This window comes from Pollachius pollachius (genome assembly GCF_949987615.1).
Source record: "Pollachius pollachius genome assembly, chromosome: 3".
In the NCBI taxonomy this organism is placed as follows: Eukaryota; Metazoa; Chordata; class Actinopteri; order Gadiformes; family Gadidae; genus Pollachius; species Pollachius pollachius.
In genome coordinates, this window is record NC_136936.1 from 42062367 (window position 1) to 42076053 (window position 13687).

At 43.1% G+C, this 13687-nt stretch overlaps 1 protein-coding gene across 1 annotated transcript in view; it reads right to left on the reverse strand.

Moving 5' to 3' along the window:
• Positions 1-13687, reverse strand: part of LOC307073561 (contactin-associated protein-like 5) — a gene marked incomplete at both ends in the record, with an annotated part of 73318 nt that overhangs the window by 9872 nt on the left and 49759 nt on the right. The window contains 5 exons of the mRNA XM_079733443.1: positions 7086-7325; positions 9103-9321; positions 10174-10344; positions 11002-11129; positions 12429-12585. Of these exons, the coding sequence (XP_079589569.1) occupies positions 7086-7325; positions 9103-9321; positions 10174-10344; positions 11002-11129; positions 12429-12585 (915 nt within the window). The remainder of the gene's footprint in view (positions 1-7085; positions 7326-9102; positions 9322-10173; positions 10345-11001; positions 11130-12428; positions 12586-13687) is intronic.

Consider the following 13687-nt stretch of genomic DNA (forward strand, 5'->3'; position numbering starts at 1 on the left):
CCGCCCAGGCAACGAAGGAGTGGCTTCGTAAGAAGCATTTCAAGGGCCTGGAGTGGCCTAGCCAGTCTCCAGATCTCAACCCCATAGAAAATCTTTGGAGGGAGTTGAAAGTCTGTGTTGCCCAGCGAAGGCCCAAAAACATCATTGCTCTAGAGGAGATCTGCATGGAGGAATGGGCCAAAATACCAGCAGCAGTGTGTGAAAACCTTGTAAAGACTTACAGAAAACGTTTGACCTCTGTCATTGCCAACAAAGGGCATGTAACAAAGTATTGAGATGACCTTTTGTTATTGACCAAATACTTATTTTCCACCATAATTTGCAAATAAATTCTTTAAAAATCAGACAATGTGATTTTCTAGATTTTTTTTTTTCATTTTGTCTCTCATAGCTGAGGTATACCTATGATGAAAATTACAGGCCTCTCTCATCTTTTTAAGTGGGAGAACTTGCACAATTGGTGGCTGACTAAATACTTTTTTGCCCCACTGTATATTATCTCATCTTCCAGGGAGTCCTGGCCATATAACCTTGGCAGGACCCCGGAATATGAAAGGGGCGGGGTTACGCCTTGTTTCCTGATTTGTGATATTCGAAGAGGATTAAATTTGTGTGTGTGGATGAAGCTTTTATCAGGGGATTTTTATGTATTCCTATTATACCTTTTAAAACTTTACTGACACTTTCTCTAAAGAAAGTTGGTGTCCAGACAGAATATTTTAGCTTGTCTTCGCATTTGGAAATGTTTACCATTTCTTCCCAAGTTTGTGTCTGATGTTATTGAAGAGCTTACAGATCCCCGCCTCCAGCATCTTGATTGGTCGAAACTAAACCTAAAGATAGAGAAACTTCCCGTTCACCAAGATTTGAACTCGTCTGGTATCAGTCTTGACATTTTTAACGACAGCGGACAGCCATGGATCTGTTTTATTTTCTTATTTCCACTAATCCTGACTTTTTTCCGTCATGGTGATACACACACAAACACACATACACACACACAGGGCTTTACCAATAATCCAACCACAGAAAATATTGATTACGCCGGCGGGACATCCTCTAAGTACTACTGCTATCGCAAATCAAACCCTGGAAGATCGATGACCTTCTCTTCCCAATCGGGAAGCCAAAGTTAATCACACCTTGATATCCTGTTTTACTTGGAAATGTGTCATTGTGGTGGGAGAGTAGGAGTGTTATTTCACGCTGGGAAATGCATTGCGCAAGCATGACTTCATTGACACAGGCGACACAACGGCACATTGATGCCGAGTCGAGATCAACGCTCCCTAGAAATAATATGAAGACAGATAAAATTAAAACAAATATGAAAAAAGCCTTTTCTTAGTCAGCCTCCATGATGAATTGATTAATTCAAAAATTGTACATCCAAAATCTTTACAAACTCATTTGGACGGCTTCTTTTTGTGATCAATTCATGGAGGAATTAATTATGGTGGAAGAGCACAATTCTTAACTGGGCTGAGGAAGATCTCCCTGAGGGTTCTTTGAGATTTGAACTTGTCTGCTCTCAGAGCGAGCGATCAGAGCGTTGAAAACGTCTGGATCGCAGGAATCGTATGTTCTGGATCAAACTGGATCCCGTATCGTCAACGGCCCTGTGGCGTGCCGATTGTCAGAGAGGCTCAATCAACTGTATGGGGAGGGGGCTTTATTGCAATGGTCATGTCTCCTTTTGCCAAGCAAGGGCATACATGATATGTAGGCTAATTGCTAACCAGTCTGTCTTCATAGATCGTATTCCTCATTGTGGAAACAAAGGATGTTCAGTACAGCCGTCAGCTGAACTGAGCAAATATTTATCCAGTATATTATTTAAAATAAATAACACAAATAGGATCTATATAAAAAGGTATTTGTACATGTTGAAGGAAGATGGAAGTTGAAGACTTTACATTTACATTTAAGGCCTTTATCAGACGCTTTTATCCAAAGCGAATTACAATTACGATTTACAAAGTACATTTGTCAGAAGAACAATTGCTAGGTCAACCCATTTCCCATACACAACAAAGATAGCTAGGACAAGATGCTACACGATGCTATGTACCATTTTTGTGTAGTGCAAGGACGTACAACATACCATAAGTGCGTACATTAAGTGCCAGGACGTGCACTAATACAATACAAAACTAATACAATTATCTCACCCACACACCCACACGCATGCCCACACACATACACAAACGCAAACATTTCCTAACATGGCTTAAGCAGGTCCCCTTTAGGGTCATGAGGGTTCTTTGAGATTCAAGAGATGAGACAGTATGATGAAAACCTCTGGATCACTGAAATCATATGGTCTGGATCATCCCGTATCCCCTATCAAACAGCCTATGGGCATGTCAATACACAGTGAGGCCCATAGACCAGTAATTATTGGTTGTACACCTCCTTTGGCCAAGCAAAGGCCGACACTATCTGTAATATGTATAACTCTATCTGTCTGCATTTATAGATCCTTCACTGAGTACAGCCTGAACTGAACAAATACTGAACACGATATTTGTTAAAAAAATAAGCTAAAAACAACATCTAATCAGTAGATCTTGTGGCTGTGGTTATTGCATTAAGTATGTTGATGAGTTGTATGCTACCGATGATGATCCCACACAGACGTGTATGCGATAATTTGATTATGGCACAACTCCTTCACAAATATGGAAGTTGTAAAATAAGCGTCAAACACAAATGCAAAGAAACACTGAGGGCCCTATCTTGCATCCGGCGCAATTGACTTTCTCACTGGCGCATGTGTCGTAGCTAGTTTGCAACTGGTGCATAGAGTTCTTTTCCCTCCTGCGCCACGCGTCGGTAAATTAGGGAATGATCTCGTGCCCCAAGGGGCGGTTCGGCGAAAGGAGGATGCATAATGTTGCTTGTGCACCTCGCACATACACTTTGCTTCTCTCATCTACCTAGCCACACATTCTTGGAAAATTATTTGGGAAAGAACAGCTGATACAGCGGTAATAAGTTGTACTTTTAAATCAATGCATCTGCAAACACCGTACAGCAAACACATATTTTCTTGACACAGACATCGTGTACATGCCCATAACTTTTAGGATTGATGAGTATTTGATCGTGAGAAAACATTGTTTTACTGCGAGTGAGTGTTAAAAAGAATGAATGAATGCGGGCGCGCGTGTGTGTATGTGTAAAATAATCAATGAATGCGGGCGCGTGTGTGTGCGTCCATCTGTTTAAACACACGCAAACTAAACACCTAATGCATAATACAGTCCATGGCAATGTATATTAACGGGGGACACATGCATATTAGGAACACAAGTCGATAACCATATTGCATACAATACTGATAAGAAACTATGTTTATAATGTATTGCGTATATCATTAAATAGAACCACAGTTACCGCATATCATATGTGTGTTAAGTTTTCTTTGCCGAAATTTATTTGAGGACTCAATATTTCTGAAGTTGTGGATGAAAACCTTATTCCATGTGTGAATTAGGCCATATTATTTGGCCATAAACTGAGCCATTTGAAGTTTGAAATTCATGTGCATCTGTCTCATCCGAGACTGCAGACGCGTTGTCAAAATATCAGCTTGTCAGATTCAAATGCGCTCATGGCTCTTAAAGGGGATGGGAGCTGGCACTCTCATTGGTTTATTGCACGTTACGCCCAAACCACACCTACGGGTAATCAGGCTACTTCAGACCAACCCTTTTTAGATTTGCGCCGGGCGCAAGAGTCATTTTTGCGCTGGTAAAATAGCAACATCGCCATAGAACCGCCCACAATACTTGCGCTTGGTGCTTCTCACTTGCGTTCAGACCGTTAAAATAGGGCCCTGAATAGTGAAGATCGGAGCGTGAATCAGAATCTCATGTTTCGCCTTCTGTTCACCCTCTCAGCAGCACCTCAGTGGCCCCGGGCTATCTTTAGACTACAGTATCAGAACATGTTCTCTCCTTAAGAAGATAGGCATGTCAACGCTTTTAGGCAGCAGGCGACAATTTCTTGACAGTTCCTCCTAAAAAAAATTAAAGAGATATCCTGTGAGAGCGTCGAACCGACGTGAATGTTTCAATTCCGATTCTGTTCTTAACATGTCCATCTGACATGTCACCTCTGTAGATCTCTGCGGGGGGCTGGGGGGGCTGTGAGGACAAGCAGGTCAACGACGGTGTGTGGGTGGTAAAATAAACGACCGAAAGATGATTTTTAGTGTCATGGAGGGCGTTGGGCCTTCCAGACCCAACGCCAGACAGACGCCTACATGCAATGTTCAACACGTTTGAAGGGGATTGGTCATGTGATGCCAACGAGGTGCAGGTGAAGGCGTGTGTGTTAGGGATGGGCGATATGGAGTTAAAACTACACACCACCATCAACCATTTATTTAGATTTAGTTTTATTTTTTTTGCTCAACAAAGCACAGCTGTGCTTTAACAACAGATTTGTAAGGGACAATGTATAGAACGCTGGTGATTATCAGGAAAATAAGCCCAGACAGGGCGAACAGGCCACCGACGCGCAGCGGAGGTGTCTTGCTTCGTCCTGAAGGGGCTTATTTTCAATTAATGACCGACGACGTTCTAAACATTATCCCGCTTATTACACGGCTACTTGCCTAAACGAAAAAATCGTGTCTTTTTGCAATTTATTTGTAAGCAGTATTCGTAGTGTTGATCAGCAGAGAAATAGTCCGCCAAAGACGTTGACGTCGCTTAGCACCCGAGGACGCTGGAGTTGACAAGCTACCGGACTACTTGCAGAGCGATACCAAAGACGTCATTAGAGGCAAAAAATCCTTTGTTTTCCTTGACAGCGGTCAATTATATTTCGCAACGGTGAATTATCAAATATTATTCATTATTAATTAAAAAAGCCGACAGCAGGAAAGGTGTAACACTAACCACCTCGTAGTTGGAGGCAAGAGAGTATACGTGCTCCAATAGTGCGAGATACAAATAAAACACATTAATCTGAATGATTTTAGCTTGTGCGTGCCCGTGCCCGCGATAAATAACACACAAGCTAAAATCATTCAAATTAATGTGCTTTATTTTTATCTCGCACTATTGGAGCAGGTATACTATCTTGCGCTCCGCCTCCAATACGAGATGGTTAGTGTTACATCTTTCTTGCTGTTAGCTCCCAGACCAAGGAGCACAGGGGAGACGTTCCCTCCAGGGCCGATGCTCTCTCGGGGGAAACACCCTTCACTTTGACCGGCAGTGGGTCTGTTTATAGGTCGGACTATGGTCGGAATGAAGCGGCCAACGATTGTTGACAGGCTGGGTACTTTATCACACACAAAAGGACTCGTTCATTACTTCACTAAACTGACACGCACGCTACCGCTCGCTCTTCTCGCTCGTCCACTCACGAGATACTTTCTCGTGCGCACCAGATACATTCTCGTGGGCACCAGATACTTTCTCGTGCTCACGAGAAATGTTAAAAACATTTTTTTTTTACACCATGTCCCTTTATGGGTTCCGTACTCTCTACCATCGTGTCCGCCATGTTCTTGTTCAAAGTTTGTTGTGATGCGTAACGTGGGTGGGAGAACACTATGTAAATGTAAGGGGCGGGATTCAGCAGCTGAACATGGCTTTTAGGCTCAGAGAGCAGCGGTCGGCCTTATAAAATAGCGCTCGCAAGGCAACATCAAAATAATATATAATATACCGGTATGGCGATATTGTCTCAACTACATATCTCTTTAAAAAATATACAGGTATAAATTTTACTACCGGTATATCGCCAAGCCCTAGCGTGTGTCCCTGTCTGCACCCTCCAGGATCGCCGTGACCGCCAAAGTCCTCGCATGCGTAATGTCCGTTGTCATGGAAACCTCCACTCAACGTGACTCACATTATAAATTCTGTGAGGCGATGGGTGAATCCATTGCTGGCATGTTACATAAAATGCATATATATATTTGCATATTTTTTCTTCTTTTTTTTTTACATTGAAATTCAATTGGTGCTTAATAACTTAGAGGGTAGACCAGCTTGCCTGAATGGAGCGGCTGCTTTCATTTTGAGTTTTGGTGCTATAAAGTACCTGTGCTAAAGTAGTCATTGGACCAAAGGTTAAAATGCATGTTTAATGCCAGGTGTGCCTGCCATCCAACTGAATTACAATCTTTATACAAGCTACCAGGTCTGAATGCGGCTCCAGTTTAATGCAAAATATACAAATATACAGAATAAATGTAGTACCAAAAGTCAATGTGTTCTCCTCGGGAAGCGAGTCTTCTTTGAGGCGTCACCGTAATACAGTTATTGTTCCGTCTGTGTGTGTGTCACGCCGATTGCCTTTTATTTTTGACACAGAAGAAGTGGAAAATACATGCTGCGGTAGAATTAAAGGGTTGAAATGAATACACAGAGCTTTATGTTCAGCAATGGTTCTCCTGACTCAGAGGAGCCAGTATACATGATCAGCACAAAGAGGCAACAGCCTATTTGTGATGAATAAAACAGCAATGGACATGTAGCAATTTCGTAATACCTATGTAGCTGAAACACAAATCTGATGACCTTATTTATTAATTGATGGGTGATCCTGCTAATCTATTGATTTCACTTCAAACTAAACTTAACTGAGTATCCAGGTTGGAAAACATTCTAGATTTCATCAGACCAACACAACCCACCCACACATGGCATTCAAAACTCTAGATAACAGCTATTCAGTGCCACTATTATCGGTTTCATCAGTCAATTCAGTCTGAAAATACCAAAGATTCTTATCCTCAAGCAGTGTGGCATACATTGCCTTTGTGGAGCACCTGCCTCTCTAGCAAAATAGATTCTTAATCTCAATCACACTGCTGGATTAACTAAATGTTAAAGTTAAGGCATGTGGCCATGCTGGAACCGGCCAAAGCAATGTTTCAAATGTCTGCGTTCAAAATAGACTTCAGTCCTAGACAAAGTGATCAAAAAAACACAGCTACTGCTACTTTTCTGCTCTCGACTGTGTGCTTTGCTCCCTTAAAACAATGGAATCCCATGTGCTTTGGCTTCACAAAAGAAAACCATGAAAAAAACCTTTGGAGTATGATAAAGTGGGCCCACCTTCTCTGCAGGACGGGCCCCCGTAGGCGGACTGGGAGCAGTCGCAGACGTAGCCGCTGCTCTTCTCGATGCACCGTCCCCTGTTGTGGCACAGGCTGCTGGAGCCGCTGCAGTAACCGGGGCAACCGGAGCTGACACCCGGCGTCATCCGGGCCCTCTCCTCCAGGTTAAAGTGGACGCCGTTGATGGCGAGCGTTCGGATGCATCCCAGGAAGCCCCTCTGCCTGGAGGCCGTTCCCCCTGCAAGAAGAGACCGCCGTTAGTCATCTTTAGAGGCCGGCAGCGTGCCGCTCCGCATCTATAACTGCTTTATAATCATAACTCCCGTCTGCACTGATGAGGATTTACGATAAGCCCTGATTTAAATCAAGTAAGACTCTGGAAGGCGACTCTGGAAGCACTCAACTATGTGAGGTCTCATTAAGGGCTAAGTATGCAAATTTGGAAGAATATCTATTAGGGTAAAGCATTGGGCTGACCTTTTAAGCTGTTATAGCCCAGGGGCACAGCCAAGCCCAAGAATGACAAATCTGAATTTATGGCCTCCGCAGATTCTATCTCTGGCAGGCTTATGGCAAAATTCTAAATCCCTTCAACTGTGTAATTCGTTGGCATAACAAGAAAGTTAGTGTGTAATGAAAAGGAATGTGGAAAAAAAGCAGGGCTTTAACATCATTATAATTCATATCATCACCCGCTGGGTATCACGGGGCCACCCCATGTCTGAGACAAGCCCAGGGGTCGGGTGAAAAACAAACAGCCACCCCATGTCTACGAGTAACCACGGGTGGGGTGAGAAACAAACAGCCACCCTGCCATGTCTTAGACTGGGAGAAAAAATATAACCGCAACACATAGCATCATGTGTGTCGCGGGAAGGTCCTTGGGTTAAATTCCCGAAATAAGACTCTGTATTAGGGTACATTGTCTAATATTTAGTTAAAAAAAAGGCAGAATACCGGATACTGTCCCTGAGACCCTTAAGAATATATGGTAAATTATTCATAGTTTCAATAATGTGGGCATTTACATTCAATAATGTCTGCCTCACCTGTCAATAAGCTTTACATAAATGTTTTGCATTTTAAGTTTGCTCCCAGTACTCCTCATAGTGTGGAAATACTGAATATATTCACTTTTTTGTAGTTTTCACTCTTATTTAAATTCATCACTGCTGCTGTGGTTATGATTTGAACATTCTGAAGAGAGAGAGCAAAATAAACCATGATTTAGAAAATAAACAACCCCCCAAAAAATACACCCTCCATCTTGGCTCCTTATCTCTTTATAATCTCCTTTGTGTTTCAAAGGGTTGCATTCATGGACCTGTGGTGGAGTATGTGATGAACTGGCCAGATAGATTCCCTGAACCATTTATCTCGGATCCTATGTTCAGTCCTATGTTATAGCAGAACTTCTTGGGGGTGATGACACAGACAACTGAAAGGGGTGGAGTTAAGCCTTGTTTCCTGCTTCGTTATGAGATATTCTACCAAAGAAAAGTCAATAGTTCATTAGTTAATACGTGTATTTCTACAGTGGCCAGTCTGCACAGTGTTTATTTGAAACCTTTCCCAGAAGCTTTTTTTCAGCTTACTACTGCGGGCCAAATTTCCGTTTGCCAATAACACCCTTACAGATCCGAGCCTCCAGCAGTGATAGGTAGAAACAAAAATAAAGCAGAGGAAACTGAAACGACCAATTCCCCCAGATTTAAACTCGTCTGCCATCAGACTATAGATATTTATCTTAAATCTGATTTTTAGAGACTAGTCAGAAATTAAGCGGGGGATGGCCAAAAGTCAAAACGGTCTCATACCGTAGCAGGCGTGCATTCATCCGAAACGTATATTTTCACAAAATTAGATCTCACTCTAATAACCGAAAGATGGCTACTCAAGGACACTCAAAATTACAGCTCTTCAATCTCACCGCCTTAAATCAAGCACCATCTAATCTGATCTTTTATCTTAGACCAGCCAGTGCGGCGGTACCGGAGGAGTTTGCGGGTGCTCACCCACAAACAGCTGGCTGTTGAGCTGCAGGCGGACGTGTGCGTCGGCCGGCGCCTCCAGGAAGCGCAGGGGCAGCTGGTCCACCTGCAGCGAGGCCTCCTGTACGCCGCGCTCCGCCCGCACGTAGTGCCACTGCCGGTCGTTCAGGGGCACGTGGGACTTGACCATCAGAACCACCGGCCCGTTGCCCACGTCGAAGGAGAAGGCCACCGCCGACGGAGCTGGTGGGGGTGAAAGTATATGAAGGTCAAATAGGGTGGATGGTTAAATCTGCACTATGTTGCTTTTCTAGTGAAACTCTATGAAAAAGTTTCTTCACTAGAAGGTTTTGTAATAAAACATACCCACCCGCCAGTAAATCCATCCAGGGAATCTTTCTGCTTCTGCACCCCCACACATCAATGAAAACGGAGCTCAACTCAAGCCACTAGAGGCTGCTGATGGTTAAAGTTGCATGGTGCAGGTTTAACTCAAAAGCAATCTGGACGTGTCTTATTATTCTCCGCAGGATCCACCGACATGCCATTGACTTGCATATTACACCTCCAGACTATGTTTTCTCTTTTTTTCTGATGCAAGAATTACACAAAAACTGCAGTTTCTGTAATGCTTTTTAAAATGGGAGTACAAAGAATGAATGTCCTTTTGACCCCTTTGGACAAAATGAAATTGAATTTAATATGCAGTTGGTGTGTGCGTTAAAGTCCTCCATGTGTGTCCCGTTAACTGTTTCTTTCTAATTTATTTCCTATGTTTTACTGAGCACCGACCTTGCCCATTAAGTAGCTTTCTGGATCCCGTATTTCAAGCTCAACTCCCATCCAATCAGTCGAGCTCATCAATCCAAACATGGTGTTCTGCTCCACATAATATCTGTTTTAATGGCTTGCTTCACCAACACTTTGCTGGCAATGCATGACTTTATATAAATTGCTATGCTAGCAATAATGATTCCCATGCATGTCTTTGTGGGGAGCCCACCGAAATCTGTCTATGCTACGCTTGTTTAAATGAGGCTGGGCTTGATTTAATGGAAATCGCGGGTCAGGTTTTAGAAGTGTAATTGTACTCACAGCTGAGCTCAACTCGGATGAAGTCCTTGAGGCCCAGGTTCTCCAGGAAGACCCCCGAGGGGGCGCTGGTCTTGAAGTAGAAGGAGATGTCGGAGCCCAGCTCTGCCTGGAGGGTGGGGAAGTGGAGGTACGAGGACTCCTGGTAGAAGGAGGCCGCGTTCCACGTCGACTCTGTAAATTGCAGAAACACCACTGGGCAAGTAAGAAGATTGGGGGCAGAATAGGTGAAAGGTGGTGAGGGGGATAACAGATCATAATGAGAAATAAGAAATTAGGGCAACTGAAGGGAGAATCAAAAAATGAATGAAGGAAAGATGAATTGAAAGTTAAGTGATGCTTTCGCTAGGTCAAAGGGACCCCATTTCTTTCAAGCAAAGATTCTGCTTTGTTTCCAAAATGTGATGGATGATTTTATGAATGAACAATGTTTTACTCGATCAATTTGAGAAAGATCCTTTCATACTTAGGGAATGGACATGCAGTAATGTAAATCAAATCCATTCTATACAGATTTTTATTTTCAGAATGTAAATGTTAAATAAGTCACATGCTTTTGATGAAGAAAAAAATCATACAACTGCGGAGGAGAAAGCAAATGAAAATGAACCCCATGGTAGATGGTTTCTGATATCCTGTCGGCAGCGCTGATATTTAAATTAGCTGAAAGAGAAGCGAGGAAGAACACTGACACTTGTCCAAAACACTCACGCTAACCAACCAGCACCAAATCATCACAGCTGGTAATGACAACTAAAGTGAGGAAAATAAGGAGAAGAAGTCATAGGAAAAAAAGCTTTTTTTTTTTCTTTTTCTTAACAGTTCACCTACTGTCGCCATAACAACGCAGAGCTCCGACTTGGTACACCGCCTCTGAGCCTGTTCGGTTTGTGTCTCCGATCACAATCTGGCTCACTGGCAAGTGTTCCTTATAGGAGAGCACTCCTGTGTCGTTAGACCTGTAATGAAAACCAGAGGAGGAAGACTCGTGGGTAATATAAACCATCTGGGAAAACACGCTCAGTTCCTGCTTCCATCCTGCACTCGAGGAACCCAGGCACAACATTAAGAGGCAGAGGATACTGCAATACACAATCTGGGCAGTAAATTGGAAAAGAAGTGGTCAATAATAAATATCAATATCGCTGCTTCTCTGCGACTTTATACCAGCCAAGGGAAGCTATCTTCCTCCAAGAAAGCTGATGTGGGGGATTAGGAGAGGGCTAGAAAAGGGTGTGTGATGTGTGTGTCTGTGCCTTTGTGTGGATGTGTTTGTCATCCATGCGCAATGTGTGTCTTTGAGTGAGTGTCCGATGTTTGCTGTGTGTGTGTGTGTGTCACCGATAGTATGTGTGTGCGTGTGTGTCTGATGCTATGTTTGTGTTTGTGTGGAAGCATAATGTGTGTGTGTGTGTGCTTGTGTGTACACTTAATGAGTCTGCCATTCATAATGTGTGGGTATGTACTGTCGGTGTGTGTCTATGTTTGGGTGATGTAGGTTTGTGTGTGTTTGTGTCAGTGTGTGCACATTAATGTTTGTAGAGCTATGTATGTGTGTGTGTGTGTGTGTGTGTGTGTGTGTGTGTGTGTGTGTGTGTGTGTGTGTGTGTGTGGGGGGTGTGTGTGTGTGTGTGTGTGTGTTTGGTAGAGCGTGCTTATGTTGACACCAAGGTCAGGAATCACAAAGGGCTGTGGGCAGAAACAATCCCAGAGGAACCCAAAAGCGCCCTTGAAATGTAAATGGCCGAAGCAAAAGTTCGCCCCTAATGAATCACACTGTGTGTTTGCTTGTTTGTTTGTTTTTTCAGTTGGAACATTGCATACACTTTATATTCCATCAAGCTATTTTGGATGTTAGTTACAGTGAAGACATGTCGCAAAAGGCAGTGTTTGTGTTGGGGAGCGAGGGACTGAATAAGATAATTAATTGGTTTTGAAGATGAGCCGAGCGAGATTTCAATCAGTTTTAATGCGTGAATAGGAACAAAATGGGAATAGACCTGGCACAAAAGGATATTTATCTGAACTCTCTTTAATATTTGAAATTTAGATAATTTTTTAAATATATATATGTATATATCTATTTATAGATACATATATATAATGCAGCCCGCCATCATTGCAGACATCATTAGATACATATTATGTCTGTAAATATATTATTAGCTCCTGATGTGATCTTATGACATTGGTCCACTGTTCTCAATATCTTCGTAGATTTCAAAAATAAAATAGTAAGACAAGAAAAAAACACCCACCATTTGTTGACGTCGGCGTCGCAGTTACAGAAGTAGTTCATGTCCTGGCAGTTCTCCTGCAGGCCACAGGAGCACTGCTGGACCCCAGGCAAGAAGCCCCCCCAGTAGGTCCTCCTCTCCCCGGCCTGGTCCAGCCACCAGGACATCGGGGTGCCATCTGCCACCGGCCACCAACGCAAAACACAGTCAGAGGAAGTGGCCCCCACGGCGGTGGGGCTGTTATCTCCAATGCTATACAATATATAGCATCGAAGAAATCATAATGGATATTCCAGTGCTCTACGCAGAACCCAAATGCATGTTATGCGTTTGTGTTCTGGGTAGAGCACCGCAGTGTGACGTGTCAAGGCCCTCGCCCACTGCCCCGACAAACACAGCATCCGTCGGGTCAGCGCGCCACATCCGTTGGTGCTCAGTAGTTGTTGTCGTATTAAGGTGTCTGTTATCCAATCGGTGTTGGTGGACTTCAGGCAACATTCTAAAGTCAGTTGCTTTGCTTTGTTGGAGACGTGGGCGAGGACCAGGACAGGTCAGATTCCAGCGCTCTACGCATAATACAGACTCACATACATGCACAATATTATTTGATATCATAAAATCCATACACTCCTAAAACGTATTCTATCTTCATCCGGCCAGACAAGTAGTGGCTGAGAACCACATAGGGCTATGGTAAGGGCCTGTGCGTATTTACCAGCATCAGCCGCTGTTTGTTTTCTCAGAAAGAGACCATAATGATGATTGTAGCTCCTCCTTTGTGTTGGGGTAACCACTGCTAACGGGCGGTAACTCGTCTACTTAAGGCCTTATCTCTGACAGCAGGTGTGTACTTAAAGGCATTATGTCTGTCCATTGTTTGTGTTTTTCTTAAATGGTAATAAAAAAGGCAAGAATAGTGTTATAAAGTTGTTTTTGTTGCAGTCAAACTGGAAGACTATACCCAAACATGAGCCACAGCCGCAAACAAAATAAACAAACCCTAACTACTTTTCTCTTCACATAAAAGTCTCTCCACATTTAGCCTTCTCACCATGTCTCACTGTCTCAGTGTCACAGAATGTGCGATACAGCTCGCACGAGGCAGCATCTAACATGAGGCAGCATCTAAACAGAAACGTGGAAGGCTCTAGGTAATGGAACATCATGCATCACTCAGACATTGAGTTCATGAAGCTGACAATCAGAAGCCATCTATTTATGGGAAAATCAACCTTTAAAATGGTGTGCACATGAAATTAATCTGTATATCATATGATGAA